The sequence below is a fragment of the Bos javanicus genome, chromosome 4, assembly GCF_032452875.1.
Source record: "Bos javanicus breed banteng chromosome 4, ARS-OSU_banteng_1.0, whole genome shotgun sequence".
NCBI lineage: Eukaryota > Metazoa > Chordata > Mammalia > Artiodactyla > Bovidae > Bos > Bos javanicus.
Window position 1 is genome coordinate 118,792,238 of NC_083871.1, and position 18,782 is coordinate 118,811,019.

General features: G+C 41.0%; 1 protein-coding gene across 7 annotated transcripts in view; it reads right to left on the reverse strand.

Moving 5' to 3' along the window:
- Positions 1–1,054: 1,054 nt before the first annotated feature.
- The window catches only part of LMBR1 (limb development membrane protein 1), a 133,219-nt gene continuing 115,491 nt past the window's right edge, over positions 1,055–18,782 (reverse strand). For 5 of the 7 annotated variants that reach the window (XM_061415314.1, XM_061415318.1, XM_061415320.1 and 2 more), the window contains 2 exons: positions 6,427–6,588; positions 1,055–2,927 (listed from right to left, as the gene is read on the reverse strand). In XM_061415314.1, the coding sequence (XP_061271298.1) occupies positions 2,842–2,927; positions 6,427–6,588 (248 nt within the window). In that variant the 3' untranslated portion in view covers positions 1,055–2,841. Of the gene's footprint in view, positions 2,928–6,426; positions 6,589–7,236; positions 7,407–18,782 lie in introns of those variants that run through there. The other 2 variants (XM_061415315.1, XM_061415317.1) reach the window with 2 other exon arrangements.

Sequence of the window (18,782 nt, forward strand, 5' to 3'; positions counted from 1 at the left end):
TGCATCCAAACACTATTTTCAAAGTAACACCATACCAGTTTTTAAAAGTGTAAATAGTCAGTACCGCATACATCCTCATCGCAAGCACTGCCTTTATACACTAAATACACTGAACTGTGCTAACAACACAGAGAGCCACAGAGGAGCACGACGTAAGCCTGTGCTGTAAGCAAACACGGTGACCACTGAGGCCACAGGGGTCACCTGTGCCCCCAGCAGAGCCAGGCAGAAGCCACTGCCCCAGGTCAGGTGTGACAACCACCAGTGAGGTTTTGTTCTCATCTGCTGCCCGCCCCTCAGCGTGGCACAGAAGGTGCTAACGTGTGTGCACACAGAGTCTTCACATCAAGTCTCACATTTACAGCAGGTTCGTTTTCATAGAGAATGTACCTAATGCTAAATAAATTTTAAACCTAAGGAATACCTTGGAAAATCAGTGAAGATCATTACAAATGTTGTATGTGTAAAATGTGTAACCAACACATTTAAATACCACAGAACCAATACATTGGTTCCCAGAAGTGAGAAAACGTGAGAGGAGCCTTATTAAATCCGTCACTGACGTACCCCGCCCGCTCAGGAGCAGGGCAGCCGGGCGTCTGACTGCAGCGCGGGGCCCTCCGGCCCGAGGCCTCCTGGGCGCCGCCCCCCGCCCAACGGCACTCCTGGCTGTGGGCCCAGCTCCACGTGCTGCCCCCCATCAACCCCAGCACAGGGCCATGCACCAGCTTCCAGCATGTGTCGGAGAGAAGCGCCTGAGATTAGAATGAGCGTTTCACTCAGGAACGGGACTGTGGATGTGACCGGGAATATACGGGGTATCTGTAGTCTCAAGTGGTTGTCATTACGTGCAGACCGAGGACGTAACAACCTGTATTTGTTCACACAGAACACATCCGAGGCCCAAGGTTTAAAACCATACCTCTATTCCACACAGCAGTGAAGAAGCACCCAATGAGAGCTTGAAAAATCCGTTTTACATTTCACTCCGTACTGATCCAAACCTGGCTTACATCCTCTGATGGAAAGAAACTTTTTTAAGATGAGCAAAGAGTTGATACAGACGTTGAAAAGTTTAATACTTTACTCAAAAATTTTCAGACATCTTACAAATACCCAGAAGCTCTTCTGGATGTGTGCCCTGAAAGTGGTGTAAGTTAAAAGTGATATTCTTTTATTTAAAGGAACTTTTTTCTCTTCTCCCCTTGACCTGGTCTGCTCAAAGCAAGCAAGTTTCAGTAAAAATCAAAACCTCCAACTAATGCTTAAATAGGTATAATTACCAGTAAAATTGAAGAAAGCCATTTTTTATAAATTTTTCTCAGTACGTGGATCTTACGCTGAGAAATTCACCCACACTAGACTGCTTGTATGTACTGAGGGTCATTTAGAATCACAAAATGTTCTTTTGTTTTAAAACTAAGCTGCATTTTAACAAGAGAAACTCAGAAGGAAATGCAGAGATGTAAATAAAGAAGTCTACACATGGAGCTGAGTTACTTTTCTTATAATTTTGGTTCTTAGTGGAAATTTTTTGTCAAATATATACAGCCTATTTTTCATAAATTTCTCTCCCCAGAACCTTTAAATTCAACAATCTGAGAAAACTATTCTTTTACTTGTGTCTGAACACAGACACTCTACGGCCACACACACAGTGCATGTGGGCACACGCACTTTAGGCCTCATGGTATGAACTGCGTGTGAGGGGCCCGCCTCCTGCTTCTGATGCACGGTTTCTGGTGCTCTAACCTAGCGAAGGTGACACAGAGTTACCACGGTACAGTTTTTACTCAGTGGACTTGAGGTCAAAAACCTGTCCCCACAATTATTTACAGTTTAATAACTGAATGAGCGTGAGGTCACGATGCACTGCAGAACAGTCCTGACACCACGAACGCTGGCTGACGCTGTGTGTTCTGGCTTTAAATGATCACCTTTGTAAGTCTGAGGCTTAACTTGGCATGTGCAGAAGTGACCGAAGGCGAAAGAAGGGCTTTCTACCACAGAGGATTTACGGTTCCATAATGGACACAGGATTACAGGGAATTACGGGATTCCTGAAAAAAATGTTTAAAAAAAAAACTGAGTGTACATATAGCCTATAAGGCAAAATCTAAGTTACAAGTGTATTCAACACTGGCAACTATGTTTTGAGAGGTAATATTGAATTATTTACACATAAACTGTCAGAAAATATGACGACGCAACATATCCTGCCATAGCTTATCACACTGGACAGCAGACGGATTCCTGTGCATTCTACCAAGGCTCAGGTTTAGAAGAGTTGTGTATTTTTCCCTTAACTCAAATTCCAGTCAATATTTGGTAACTTAAGTCAGAACTATGCTTTTGTTTTTTTCTTGAAGGAAGTAGAAAATGTCATTTGCAACCATTACAGTTTCAATGCAGCCACTGCAATAACACCTATAAACTTCCATTTTTTTGCAGAAACTGCCCATCTGAGGACTAACGAAGGATGCCTTTCATGTAGGTGTCTACACTTTGAATGGACTATATAATGAGATTTACATGAATCCTTAGAAAGCCCTAAAGTTGCCTTTTCTCACATCCTCATGGCTGCACAGGTGATGCAAGCAAGCATGTCCCCCAGAAGACGTGCTGCCTGGAGGAGCCTGCACTTGGCTGGAAACTATAAGGTCCACCCAAAGGCAAACAAAGAGGAGACGACCTGCGACAGCCAAGCCCTCAAATTATGAAGACGGGGACACGGGCAGGCACAGGCCCGACACATGGACCGTGGTCAGCGGGATGGCCTGGCTGGCGGGAATGTCACGAGTGTGGGGTGCTCACTCTCGACTGCAGAGTGGTGCTGGGGCCTCACAGTGCTTTCTGATGCCCGTTTGCAGAAGGCTTTGCTGTGTCTGAATCCCTTGGCGTATCTGATAAGTGCAGTTTATGAAGCCCTGCAGAAAAACGAAGAAAATGTAAGAACTAATGCACTGCTGAGAGGCTGGGCAGAACATGAGGTGCTCCTGAGGAGACTGCCGCGTGGCACACTCCCTGCAGCAAGAAAGGGCTCCGTGCCCCACCGGCAGCGCCCAGGGCCTCGGCTGAAGACAGGTGCCTGGCGGGAAGCCAAGCCTCCCCTCGTGCAGGAGCTGTCCCCTCACCCAGCCTCCCACAGGGCAGGCTCAGCTTCCTCCGCTGAGGGCAGAGCCCCTGCCCTCCACACAGCCCCCGCCACGCCACGCCCTCCACCTCGGTCCCAGGAGCAACTTCTAATGAACCTGCGCCTGCAAGCTTATCCCCATCCTCAAGTGCCCTTCTTAGGGAATAACCTGAAACAAAGATGATCCCATTTTTGTTTTAAAATACACTCATACATACACACTCACAGGAAAATGCAGGGGAAAACACACTAAGACATTAAGCATGTAAGGAAAAAGAAAAGCAATGGAGAGTGTTACCAAGAAGAAGGAAAGGACCAAGAGCAGCCTGAACACAGAGTCAACGCGCATCCTGCCTCGGGAGCTGCGCCCCTACCCTCTATCACATGGCGATGGCTCACCAGGGCACTGACACACTGGGCAGCACTGTGCCTGCGTGGGCACAAAAGCTGGTAGGAAGTTTCAAGTATTTAACTGGCACTAAAGCTCTGAGCACTTTAACAAAACGAAGCATAAAGATATTCAAGAACACATAAGCAGCACACCCGTGGAAAAGATTTCCAGGGAATGATTTTTATGAGGCTCAGATATTTGTAAAAATATACTTGGATGATTTTTCCCCCTAAAATTTCAGGTAGTTTTCTAGCTAACTTGATATACAATTTTATACCCCTCACAAGCCAACACAACATTCCAAATTTTAAAATTTCTATCACCTGCATATCTTCATGGAAAAAAAGTGAAATTGAGCCTGTCTATGATGGATGACTGGGAAGGAAAAAATAAGTCAGTCAAACACACACACACACACAGTTCCGGTTTCAGGAGTGGCTGAGCCGCTGAGTGACGAAAGGCGCCTACAGCTCCAGCTGGACACAGACACGGGGCAATGTGCTAACACAGGCTGGCTGCAGGGGGCGGCAGGCAGGGCGCACGGCCACCAGGTGGTCAGCCCTCGGGGAGACTCAGCCCCTTCAGGGGCCATTATTCTGATGAGCTACTTCTCAAACCTTGGTGGGGCACAGGTTATCTATTTGGAAAAACTACAGTGTCTCTCTACTGTAGAAATCATCACCGGTTCCACCATCACGGCAGCTGAATTCCCAGTGGCTGCCCTGTGCCAGAGGCTCTATGAGAAAGACTGTGATTCTCAACCCACAGCAGGAGAGGGAAAAAGCCCTCCCACGCCACCCCCAACACACAAAAGAAGAAAAAGAAAGGAGATGGTTAAGTTTTATATTTTCTGATCAAATTATATGATCCTCAGTGAAATCATATTAAGATTTCAGATCATTCACACATTATATACACTTAATGAGGATCTTTTTCTAGGTATCAAGTTTTGCCTCCTTAGAGCGTTCCAAAGAGTAACAGAAAACCTTAGGAAAACTATGTTTATTAGATGTTCTACATAGCTCTTGATAACACCACTGCCTCTTATGGTCAAAGAGCCAATACAACATACACAAGCTTTACCTTAGGGTAAATTATATCTTACTACTTTATTTATTTATTTTTATTTGTCTGTGCCAGGTCTTAGCTGGGGCATGTGGGATCTAGTTCCCTGCCCAGGGATTGAGCCCAGGCCTCCTGCATTGGGAGCTTGGACTCTCAGCCCCTGGACCACCAGGGAAGTCCCCTATCTTACTATTGTAATAAAGACTTCTTTAGCAAGATGATATCCAAAACACCCGACTCAAATGCTAAATTTACTGCAATTTGATGGCACCCCACTCCAGTACTCTTGCCTGGAAAATCCCATGGACGGAGGAGCCTGGTAGGCTGCAGTCCATGGGGTCACGAAGAGTCGGACACGACTAAGCGACTTCACTTTCACTTTTCACTTCATGCATTGGAGAAGGAAATGGCAACCCACTCCAGTGTTCTTGCCTGGAGAGTCCCAGGGACCGCGGAGCCTGGTGGGCTGCTGTCTCTGGGGTCACACAGAGTCGGACACGACTGAAGCGACTTAGCAGCAGCATTTACCACCATCTCATTTTAGTGAATGATAAGTAGGAATTTATCTGAGATTATGGGTAACTAATATTGCTGATGCTACAACAAGCTAAATATGAAAATATAACTCTAAACATCTGGCTAAGAGGACTGTTTGATTCCCACTTTATCTTTAGATTTTAATCTGACCAGCATTATGGAACCTGGGCATTAAAATTCCCAAAGTGTCTGGGGCTTCAGCTGAAATGAGATGTAACTCTTCCTTTTCTGCCCAGTATTTCATCAGCCACTGTCTCCTAGGATAAATTCACAGTAAAACAGACATGAGTAGACAATCTGAAGTCCTTTTTTCTTCCCAGTGGCCATCCTTTCAAGCATCAGGATTGGAAAGCTTGGTGGTGTGTAAAGCTTTCTGTGGTCTGCCTGGCAGACATCCCTGTACGTGCGAACAGGACCTTCAGGCACCACCGTTATACTGTGCTCTGCAACAGCTCAGAGCCACAGAGGCACGTGGACTATGAGCATTCACATGGTGTCAATTCAGGTAAATGAGCTAACGTCAGGACTTTCTAACCATAAATCACTACCTTTCCCCTCTTTTATAAAATTACACACCCTAAACCCAAGAAGGTTTAAAAGCAAGACAGTTTATATTGTCTTGGTACTCCCAAAATACAAAGCCTGAAATATGCTTATCACTAATGTTGAATTAAGCATGAAAAATACGGTCATGGGTGACATCTATACCTTTTATAGCTTAGCCAAATCTATGAGTTTTTAATACTGTCTCAATGCATATGACTCATGGAATACATAATAAATGCCCTCTCTCTTATTAATGCCAAACACTAATATTTTTATTCCAAATTATTATCTGACTTATGAAGAGAACTGTAATTGTGGGTCAGCCTGAAACTTACAAAATCCAATTCTCAAAAAAAATCTTAAACTAAAAAATAGTAAGAGGCATCATTACCAGAATATAAGCCTTGCACCTCACAGTTCATCACAACTGCTCTCATCATCATAATAAAAGAGCTACTGCTTGCTGAGCTCTCACGGGTGTCAGGACTTCCCTTAGACCCTGACGAGAACTATTTTAGTTAATATTCACAACAGTTCTGAAGATGATATTATCACTGTTTTATAGATGAGAAAGATGAGGCTTAATGAAGTAATCTTATACAAGAACATAACCAATAAGCAGTGGGTTCAGGAAATGTGACCTCGAAGGATTCACACGTGTGGAAAATGAAGAGGTAAAGACTTAAAATTAGCTGAAAACTTAAAATTATTAAAGTGGAAAGAGAGAAAAAGTACCCATAAACCTCAGGATTACCTAGGGCCTTGAAAAGCTCTTCTCGCACAGCAGAGGTGAATTTTCTGACCAGACACAGTGTGGTCACGATAGCAAAGAGCAGATTGTAGGATAGCACAATATAGAAATTTCCCAGCCAGTTAAACCTTCCAAAGTCTCCAAGCAGGTCAAATCTAGTGATTCCTGTTAAAATAAATAAAATAGCCCTTAATGAATTAGGTACAATCTATTTATATAAATATATATTTACCAACATAAAGTACAAATCAGATCAAATTCCATGGCCTTCCTCATTTCTGTTAGTGGGAATCCTCGGTTACCACAGACAGTCATGGTCCTGCGGCCAACCGCAGTCAGCCTAAGGAACTGTCCACGTGTCAGTCTCTGGCAGCGATGAGCAGCGAAGCTGAAACGGGTCACTCGTTCAGCATTCTCCTGCATCCACAAGAAACCCGCTGTGCTGCTCCTGTGTGGAGAGTGGGTGCAGCCACTCCCCAAAACAGGAAATGAGGCTGTGATGGGAGAGACACTGACAAACTCTCTCCCGCCCCAACGCTTGTCCCACCTCCCTACAGGGCCCTGCTCACATGCCAGTTCCTCCAAGAGGCCACCTGTCTCCTCTACCCTCAACAGCTGACCTGCCGAGGCCCTCCACCCTGACAATGTTTCTTCAAGGCACACACTATCTGAAATGCTTCTTTTCCTTTGTGGTTTATTTACTGCCTACTTCCCGCGGAATTATAAGAAGAGAGACTCTGTTGTTTTTAGCCCTATGATCCCAGAACCCAGAGCAATGCCTTGCACATACTTAAAACTTACTACTTAACAAATAAACAAATAGAGTGGTTCCTCTCCAGGGGGAAGAAAACACACATCACATATGTGAACTGGAGGCTACAGTCCTGTGGGATGAATGGCCAAGGCTGAGATGCAGTGTGAGTGCTGTGTGCGCTAGAAACGCACTGCAGTTGTGTTCTATATGCATCACCACTTAAATCCACCTGGAACATGTAAAAAACAAGTCTTATTTTTTTAAAAGTCTGAATAGTCATTGTATTCAACAAGTACATGCCCTCGGCTCAATACTTCTTGGAAAGAATCTGCATATGGAAGGATTTTTCTGACTACTGACAGGTAAATAAATAAAGTAAAACAGCATTCAAATGGTCAGTCAAGTGAGAGGTGACGGAACTACTGATGTTCTTTAAGGAAGAAGCTGGAGAGCTCACCATGGCCATATCAAGTTTAACCACTAAGGCCCTGTATATCCAAAATCACGCACCTCTCATTTTATGGGTGGCCTACGAATTTCAAGAACAGCTTTGACTAAACTCAACGTCACCTCATCAGCTAACTTTCAAACTTAACTCTCATCCCCACTCAACGCAATCCCATCACCTCTTATCTGGACAGACTCTATGAAAGTAGCTCGTGGAGATGACAGAAAAAGAGCAGGTATCAAAAAGCAGGTCTCGTGTAACCACACGTATCCAGGGCCAATGTATCTGAATCTGAGAGACAATAATCTACCAAAGTAGTTTAAGGAAATACAAGATTAACAGAAATGTACAATAACGTGCTTTTTCAAAGAAGGTAGAAGGGACCCGGACCCTAGCAGCACATACAGCGTAGGTCACACCATGAGGTCATGGCACCGACTCGGCGGCAGTTTCTCTGAGTGAAGACTTACTAAGACTTTGTTAAAAGGAACATGTGTCTAATTATATATATTATTTTTCAAATGAAGTACTACTTAATTTAACCTAGGAAGTTAACTGTAAACAAGATGCAGTCCTCCCAAAACACACTTCAGTGGGCTCATGGCCCGGGGACCCCAGACAAGCATCTTCGGTCCTTAGAGCCCAAGCCTCCTGAGCATGTGGTGAGGCACGCACGCACGCACACGCACCAATGGCATCAGGAAGCTCTTTTGAAGAGGAGCTGACGAGTCACAGGGTAACCCTGCCCAGATGCTCTATGCAAGTCTGATCTGGTCTCAAAAATTTTTGATCATACACTACCATTAGCAAAAATAAAATTAGAGTATATATACCTATTACATGTGTATTTTATTTGAAAACTATATACATACTACTCACTGACCTATATATTATTTTATACACAAAACAAAGACTTAAAAAACTATAGCAATAAAAATACAAGTTCTGATAGCTTCTCCACAGAGCCCAATGACTTACTTTGTGAATGTATGGGGAAACCAACTCTACTTTGGAAACCTCTGCTACATGCTAACTAGTAATTCAGAGTCACCCAGAACTTGCTGTGTGTCACGCACCCCATGAGAGGGAAGCCAGGGGCAGTAGGTGAGAATTCACACAGTGAGACTGGAAGGTACGTTATGAACAATGGAAAGGTGCTTTCACTAGAACTTCTCAGTGGGCTCACCCTGGTGTCTGGACAGGCAGGTCAAGACCCAGTGGGAAACATGAGAAGAGCAAGCCCTCTTGTTAGAGGCTCTGGCCACAGACACCTCAGGTTGGCCTCAGACAGAAACCCAGAAGCCTGGTGCTACTGTGGACGCACTGAGGCTTCAGACAAAACATCAGAGATTATAGGAGTGAGCTCCAGAAGACTGCTGTTCAGAATTTAACATTTTAGAAATATAATATCAGCTAAGTACTACAAAGCTCTTCAATTCTGAAAATCTTCTAATAGACAAAAAGAAGTCTTAAATAAACACTTTTCTAAAATGTCTAAGAGGATTTTGTCACAGTAATAATTGTAAATTGTACTTATTTCTTTTCCAGCTTATCACTGCGTAAGTCTAACACGTACAGCATGTTTTAACTCATATATACCATGAAATGATTATTAAGATCAGATCAGTGAACATTCATCACCTCAAACAGATACAAAATTTTAAAAGTTTCAAAATTTTTTTCCATGTGATGAAAACTCTTAGGATTCACTCCCTTAACAACTTTCCTATATAACACACAGCAAATAACTGTATTTGTCATGTTGTACATCATGTCCCTACGATTCATCTCGTAACTGGACATTTGTACCTGCTGATGACCTTCATCCAATTCCCCCTCCTCTACCTCCTGCCTCTGGTAACCACAAATCCAATCTTTTTTCCTAAGAGTTTGCTTTTGAAGTATAATCAACCTAAAACACTCTCCAAGTTCCTATGACGTGACACTGTGATTTGGTATTTCTATACATTTCAGAATGATCACCATCTAGTTTTTGACTATATTCTCCACACTGTACATTTGAGATCCTGTGAATTTTGCAGACCTCATCTCCTGCACCTGTTTTTCTCCCCCACTCACCACCCAGCCCTGGAAACCACCTGTCTGCTCTCTGTGTCTGTGACTCTGATTCTGTTTTGCTGCTCATTTTTGTCTTCTAGAGCTCATATGTGAGTGAAGTCACACAGCATGTCATTCTCTATCTGGCCTGTTTTATCAACATGACGCCCTCTAGGTCTAGCCATGTTGCCACAAATGGCAATATGTTAGTCTTTCACACCTGAGTCATATTCCTGTGTGTGTGTGTGTGTGTGTGTGTGTGTGTGTACGTACCACATCTCTATCCATTCATCTGTTCATGGGTACTGAGGCTGCTTCCGAATCTTGGCTACTGTAAATAACGCTGCAATCAACACAGGGGTACATATTTACTTTCTAATTAGGGATTTCATTTTCTTCAGAAACCTACCCAGGAGTAAGACTGTTGGATCATATGGTAGCTCTATTTTTAGTTTTTTAGGGAACTTCCATACTGTTCTCCACAATGGCTGCACCAATCAACATTCCCATCAACAGAGCAGGAGGGTTCCTTTCTCTCCACACCCTCTCCAGCATTTATATATAGACTGTTTGATGATGGCCATTCTGGCCAGTGTGAGGTGATGCCTCAGTGTAATTCTGATGTGCATTTCTCTAATAATTAATGATGCTGAGCATCTTTTTATGTGTCTTTTGGCCATCTGTATGTCTTCTTTGCAGAAATGTCTATTTAAATCTGCCCGTTTTTGGACTGGGATGTTTGGTTTCTTGGCATTGATCCTTTGCAATATTTTGGATATTAACTCCTTACTGGATGTATCATTTGCAAATATCTTTTCCATCCAGTGGGCAGCCTTTCATTTTGCTGAGTTCCCTTCACTGTGCAAAAGCCTTTTAGTTTGCTGTGGTCCCATGTGCTTATTTTTGCTTTTGCTCCCCTTGCCTGAGGAAACAGATCTCCCCAAAATACTGCTAAGACCAATGTCAGAGAGCATACTGCCTATGCTTTCCTCTAGAAGTTTTATGACTTCAGGTCTAACATTTACATCTCTAACCTGTGTTGTATTTATTTTTGTGCATGATGTGAGAACATGGTTCAGTCTCCTCTGCATGTAGCTGCCCAGTTTTTCACAACATCATTTACTGAAGAGGCTTTCTTTTCCTCATTGTATATTCTTGCCTCCTCTGTCACAGATTAATTGACCATAGGTGGATGGATTCGTTTCTGGGCTTTCTATTCTGCTCCATGGACACATATGTCTGTTTTTGTGCCGGTACCATGCTGTTTTGATGGATGTAGTATTGTGGTATAGTTTAAAATCAGGGCACACTGACCTCCAGTTTTAATCTTCTTTCTCAAAGCTGTTTTGGTACTTCAGTATCTTTTATATAGTTCCACACGAAGTTTAGAATTATTTGTTCTACTTCGGTGAAAAATGTCATTGGTATTTTGATTGTACTGAATCTGTAGATTATCTTAGGTAGTATGGTCATTTTAACAGTGTTAATTCTTCCAATCCATGAACATTGTATTTCCCTTCATCTGTTTTTGTTGCTTTCAATTTCTTTCATCAATGTCATAGTTTTCTGAGCATGGATCTTTAATCTCCTTATTTAGATATACTCTTAGGTATTTTGCTCTTTTTGATACAATGGTAAATGGGATTCTTTTTTAAATTAATTTTTCTGATAGTTTGTTTTTAGTGTGGAGATATGCAACAGATTTCTGTCTACTGATCTTTATATATTAATATTACATCCTGGAACTTTATGGAGTTCATTGATAAGCTCTAGTGGTTTTTTGGCAGTGTCTGTAGGATTCTATTAGTATATGTCACCTGAAAACAGTGATAGTTTTACTTTTTCTCTAATTTAGGTTCCTTTTAGTTATTTTTTCTTGTCTCACTGCTGTGACTAGGTTTTCACCTAGTGTGTTGAATAAAAGTGGCAGGAGTGGGCATCCTTATCTTGTTCCTGATCTTTAATGAAGTGCTTTCAACTCTTCAGCACTGAGTTTGATGTCAGTTGTGGGTTTATCATATATTGCCTTTATTATGTCGAGGTATGTTCCCTCTACCCAATTTGTGCAGAGTTTTTATCATAAATGGATGCTGAATTTTGACAAAAGAGTTTTCTGTATCTACTGAGATAAGCAATATGATTTGCATACTTTAAGTTTCTTAATTTGATATATCACACTGATTTGCAGATATTTAACCATCCTTGCTTGCATCCCTGGAATAAATCCCACTTGATCATAGTGTGCGATCCTTTTAATGTACTGTTGAATTCACTTTGCTAAGATTTTGTTGAGGATTTTTGCACACGCTGACTCAAGTGATATTGGACAATAATTTTTTTGTGTGTGGTATCTTTGTCTGATTTTAATACCAGGGATGCCAGGGTGACAGTGTGCCTTCCTAAGCAATTGTTTGGAGTGTTTGAAAAGGATAGGTGTTAACTCTTCTCCAAATGTTTGTTAGAATTCACCTGTGAAGCCGTCTGGTCCTGGACTTGTGTTTGTTGGAGTTTTCATTTCTAATTCTATTTCATTACTAGTAACTACCTATTCATATTTTCTATATCTTCCTGGTTCAGTCTTGGGAGACTGTACACTCCTAGGAATTTGTCCACTTCTTTTAGGCTGTCCATTTTATTGGGGCATACAGTTCTTCTTAGTAATCTCTTATGATCCTTTGTAGTTCTGTGGCGTAGGCTGTAATGTCTTCTTTATAATTTCTGCTATTTGGGCCCTCACATTTTTTCCGTAATCAGTCTGAGTAAAGGTTTATCAATTTTGTTTCTTTTCAAACACCAGCTCTCAATTTCATCGATTTCTATTTTCTTAAGTTTCATTTATCTTTGCTCTGATTTTTCATGACTCTCTCCTTCTACTAATGTTGTGTTTTGTTTGCTCTCCTTTCTCTGTAAGATTCTTTATTTGAAATTCTTCTTGTTTCCTGAGGTAGGCCTGTATCACTATAAATGTCCCTCTTAGAATTGCTTTTCCTGAACCCCACAGATTTTGGCTCACTGTTTTCATTTGTCTATAGGTATTTTAAAATTTCTCCTTTGATTTCATCAGTGACCCATTGGTTGCTTACGAACATGTTGCTTAGCCTCCATATGTTTGTGCTCTGGGAAGTTTTTTGTTTGTTTTTTAATATACTTTTATTTTCTCTGCAAAGGTGATTCAGAGAATTTATCTTTTGGCTACACCACACAGCATGTGGGGTCTCAAGCAGGGATCAAAACCACGCCCCCTGCAGTGGAAGCATGGATTCTTAGCCACTGGACAAATCAGGGAAGCCTCAGGAATTTTTTAAAGATTGTAGCTGCTCTTTAGTTTCAAAGCATTGCTGTTAGAAAAGATGCTCAATATGATTTCAATTTTCATAAATTTACCAAGACTTGTTTTGAGGCTTAGCATGTGATCTATTCTGGAGACTGTTCCTTGGGCACTTGAAAAGAATGTGTATTCTGCTTTTGGATGGAATAGCCTATATAAGTATATATAAATAAATATACACACACACACACACACACACACACACACACACATATATACAGGAGGGAGGCCTGGCATGCTACAGTTCATGGGGTCGCAAAGAGATGGACACAACTGGGTGACTGAACTATAAAGTCCATTTGGACTAGTGTACTTTTTTATTGATAATACCAACACTTAAGAAAAAACAGCAATACTTAAAAGTTTTAACAACTTATTGACCAGAGATGTATTAATATGTCTTTTGTTACCCAAATATTGATCGAAGTGTTTCACTATTCACTTACATAACAAATAGTCAGCCACAGGCACAAATTTCTGCAAAAATCCCCTGGGTGAATGACATGTTAATAAAGACTTGTACAAATGTAAAACACTTCAAAATCTCTATTTCTGAAAGACATAAAAGGGTACTAAGGCAGCAAATTTTAAAACACTATTAACCATAAGATAATTTTAATTATTTAATGTTATTTAACTGTCCTTGACATGGAACAACAGACTGGTTCAAAACTGGGACAGGAGCACGTCAAAGCTATATATTGTCACCTTGCTTATTTAACTTATATGCAGAGTACATCATGTGAAATGCCAGGGTGGATGAAGCACAAGCTGGAATCAAGACTGCCAGCAGAAATATCAATAACTTCAGATATGCAGATGACACCACCCTTATGGCAGAAAGCGAAGAGGAACTAAAGAGCCTCTTGATGAAGGTGAAAGAGGAGAATGAAAAAGTTGGCTTAACACTCAACATTCAAAAAATGAAGATCATGGCATCTGGTCCCATCACTTCATGGCAAGTAGATGGGGAAACAATGGAAACAGTGACAGACTTTGTTTTCTTGGGCTCCAAAATCACTGCAGATGGTGACTGCAGCCATGAAATTAAAAGATGCTTCCTCACTGGAAGCATATTAGAGCAGAGACATTACTTTGCCAACAAAGATCTGTCTATTAAAGCTATGGTTTTTCTAGCAGTCATGTATGGATGTGAGAGCTGGACTATAAAGAAGGCTGAGCACCAAAGAATTGATGCTTTTGAATTGTGCTGGAGAAGACTCTTGAGAGTACCCTGGACTGCAAGAAGATCAAACCAGTCAATCCTAAAGGAAATCAATCCTAAATATTCATTGGAAGGACTGTCACTGAAGCTGAAGCTCCAATACTTCAGCTACCTGATGTGAAGGGTCGACTCACTGGAAAAGACCCTGTTGCTGGGAAAACTGAGGGCAGGAGAAGAAGGGGACAACAGAGGATCAGATGGTGGGTTAGCATCACCGACTCAATGGACATGAGTTTGAGCAAGCTCTGGTAGATGGTGAAGGACAGGGAAGCCTGGCATGCTGCAGTCCATGGGGTTACAGAGACAGACACAACTGAGCGACTGAACAACAATAACTACAACTCTCTTAGTCAAACACTGAAAAGTTTATTTCCACTCAGAAGTTCATTTCTTTAAAAGATATACCAGGTAAGAAGCTCAGTTAGTAAGCAGCAGCTAAGCATATGGTAACATTATCTGAATTATCTGTCAATAAAATACTCTTCACAATAAACCACGAAATCAGCTCCCTGCACTAGGATTAAACTGAAAATGTCTTATGCATAGTTCCTTGAATAAAGATCTTTTCTTTATCCATACCTATAAAAGAACTAAGGACAAAACCTCACTTCAAGACAGAGCTGATTACTCCACCTGCAGTATGAGTCAAGGGAATTTACGTTTGTTAGCCCACCTGAGTCAACTTTGACTTTTAGCAAGCATATTCATGTTCCTTAACTAGCAAGAAGTTGTGAGAGAATATATAAAGCTTGACACACTAAAAGGACCATTAAAGTAACTTTCTCAATAAATCATGTTTGCTGGCATATCATACAAATGACTGCCATGAATATCCATGGCTTTAATGAAAGACTGCCAAAAAGAGCACATACATTTTGCTATAGAAAGCAAATTTATAAATTGAATGTTCTCTGATAAAATATTGGGATTAACACATTTTCCCCCTCTCTGGATTCCCATAATAGTTAGTATAAATTATTATCTTGACTAGATTTTTAAATTCCCTTCTCTAAAACCAGGCTTTTGATATAAAATTTACCTACACAGTATCAAAAATTAAATGTGACTTAAAGAATATAAAATAATAAAATCCATAATTAATCATGAACATCATTAATTTCAGGACTAATGTAAATAAGCTCACTGTAAATTGTTTTATTTATTCACACACACACAAAAATTCTAAAACTAACAAGAGGTCCCACTTTTTAGGGGTAATGGAAGACAATGTTGTTAAAGGAAAGACTTTAAATCTGACCAGTCTTACTCTGCAAACAAGTTTTCATTATAGTACATCAATTAGAAATATGTTCATTGACTTCGGAGTCCAGCCAAAGCTAAATAAAGGAGACAGTCTCTCACACTTTCATTAATCAAAAAACTGGACAAAATATGCAAACTTGTGGTATTCAAGACCCTGGACATATAGCAATGAAGGTCAATGATGCTAAGAGATGAGAAACAAGCAACGTGGTCCTCTGAATGCCATCAGTTCAGTTCAGTCGCTCAGTCGTGTCCAACTCTTTGCAACCCCATGAATTGCTGTCTGCCATAGCTCCTACCTAAAGAGGGCTTCCTGAATGCAGAGTGGAAGGGAAGAGGGACAGAATCCAGCCGCCTCACCAAGGTAAAGAGGCGCGCTGGAGCTTGGGACAGCACAGTGGCTGGACAGCTGCACAGGGTGGGAACCTGGGAGGGAGACAGAGGACCTCTCTTGAGTATTCAGCTAGGAACTGACGAACACACTGACTGACGAACACACTGGCTTGTGGAAAAACAACCAACTCAGAAATGACACAGATGACAAAATGACTAGCAAGGACATTAAAACAATTATAACCATATTTCTTACACTTTAGAAGTTAGAAGATTGAACCTGGTAAAAAGAGACATAAAAGACATAAAACAGACCTAAATTAACCTTCTTCAGAGAAAAATTACAATGCAAGATATGACTAATACACTAGATGGAATTAATGACAGATTAGACACTGCAAAAGAAAAGATTAGTAGACTTTTAAGACATTATTAACAGACACTATTCAAAATGAAACAGAAAGGAAAACAAATGAAACCAAAAAAATGAACACGGCATCAACGACTAAAAAAGAGAATGATTATCTCAACAGAGGAAGAAAAAGCATTTAACAAAATCCAACATCCAATCCTGATTAAAACAACTCCAGCTAAGCAGGACAAGAAGGGAACTTCTTCAACCGGTAAAAGGCGTCTACCAAAACAAAGTAACAAAAACTCCAGCTAATAACAGTTAGTGGTAAAAACCAGAATGCTTTCCCACTACAGTGAGGAACAAGCCAAGAACACCTGCCCTCACCGCTTCTATTCAACACTGCACTGTAGTCTCTGCTCAATGCGATAGACAAGAAAAGCAGGTAAAGGCATCTGTACTGGAAAGGAGGAAGGAAAACTGTCTTTATTCACAGAATCATAAACATCCAAGTAAAAAATTCAATGAAACCTATAAAACAGATTTAATAGAACTAATAAATGAACTGAGCAATGCTGAAAAAGATCAATATAAAGAAATCAATTGCATTTCTATGTACTACAAATGAACTATTGGAAACTAAATTTTTTAAAAACACCATTCACAAAAACATCAAATGTGCAAGATGTAAACAAAAAGCTACAAAAACTGGTGAGACAAATCAAAGAACTAAGTAAGTACAGAGTGTTCAGGGACTGAAAAACTCAATACTGTAGAGGTGTTAATCCTCTCCAGTTTGTTCTACAGACTAAACACAATCCAAATCCAAATCCTAGCAGACATTTATTTGAAAAATGACAAGCTATTTTTAAAATTTATATAGGAATGCAAAAGGCCTTTGAATAACTAAAACCATTCTGAAAAAAAGAACAAAGCTGAAGGTCTCACAGTACCTGGTTTCAAGTCTCATCATCAGTTCCACTTCAGTCACTCAGTCGTGTCTGACTCTGCGACCCCATAGACTGCAGCACGTAAGTGGTAAGTGGTCTGGTATTCCCATCTCTTTAAGAATTTTCCACAGTTTGTTGTGATCTACACAGTCAAAGGCTTTGGCATAATCCATAAAGCAGAAGTAGATGTTTTTCTGGAACTCTCTTGCGTTTTCGATGATCCAATGGATGTTGGCAATTTGATCTCTGGTTCCACTGCCTTTTCTAAATCCAGCTTGAACATCTGGAAGTTCATGGTTCATGTACTGTTGAAGCCTGGCTTGGAGAATTTTGAGCATTACTTTGCTAGCATGTGACATGAATGCAATTGTCTGGCAGTTTGAACATTCCTTTTGGCATTGCCTTTCTTTGGGATCGGAATGAAAACTGACCTTTTCCAGTCCTGTGGCCACTGCTGAGTTTTCCAAATTTGCTGGCATATTGGGTGCAACACTTTCACAGCATCATCTTTTAGGACTTGAAATAGCTCAACTGGCATTCCATCACCTCCACTAGCTTTGTTCAGAGTGATGCTTCGTAAGGCCCACTTGACTTTGGACTCCAGGATGTCTGGTTCTAGGTGAGTGATCACACCATCACGGTTATCTGGGTCATGAAGATCTTTTTTGTACAGTTCTTCTGTGTATTTTTGCCACCTCTTCTTAATATCTTCTGTTTCTGCTAGGTCCATACCATTTCTGTCCTTTATGGAGCTCATCTTTGCATGAAATGTTCCCTTGGTATCTCTAATTTTCTTGAAGAGATCTCTAGTCTTTCCCATTCAATTGTTTTCCTCTAGTTCTTTGCAGTGATCACTGAGGACAGCTTTCTTATCTCTCCTTGCTATCCTTTGGAACTCTGCATTCAAATGGGGTCTGCATTCAAATGCATTCTCCTTTGTCTTTTGCTTCTCTTCTTTTCTCAGCTATTTGTAAGGCATCCTCAGACAACCATTTTGCCTTTTTGCGTTTCTTTTTCTTGGGGATGGTCTTGATCACTGCCTCCTGTACGATGTCATGAACCTCCGTCCACAGTTCTTCAGGCACTCTGTCTATCAGATCTAATCCCTTGAATCTATCTGTCACTTCCACTGTATAATCATAAGGGATGTGACTTAGGTCATACCTGAATGATCTAGTGGTTTTCCCTACTTTCTTCAATTTAAGTCTGAATTTTACAATAAGGAGTTCATGATCTGAGTCATGCTCCTGGTCTTCTCCTGATCTGTATAGAGCTTCTCCATCTTTGGCTGCAAAAAATATAATCAATCTGATTTTGGTGTTGGCCATCTGGTGATGTCCATGTGTAGAGTCATCCCTTGTGTTGTTGGAAGAGGGTGTTTGCCATGAGCAGTGCGTTCTCTTGGCAAAACTCAATTAACCTTTGCCCTGCTTCATTCCGTATTCCAAGGCCAAATTTGCCTGTTACTCCAGGTGTTTCTTGACTTCCTACTTTTGCATTCCAGTCCCCTGTAATGAAAAGGACATCTTTTTTGGGTGTTACTTCTAGAAGGTCTTGTAGGTCTTCATAGAACCATTCAACTTCAGCTTCTTCAGCATTACTGGTTGGGGCATAGACTTGGATTACTGTGATATTGAATGGTTTGCCT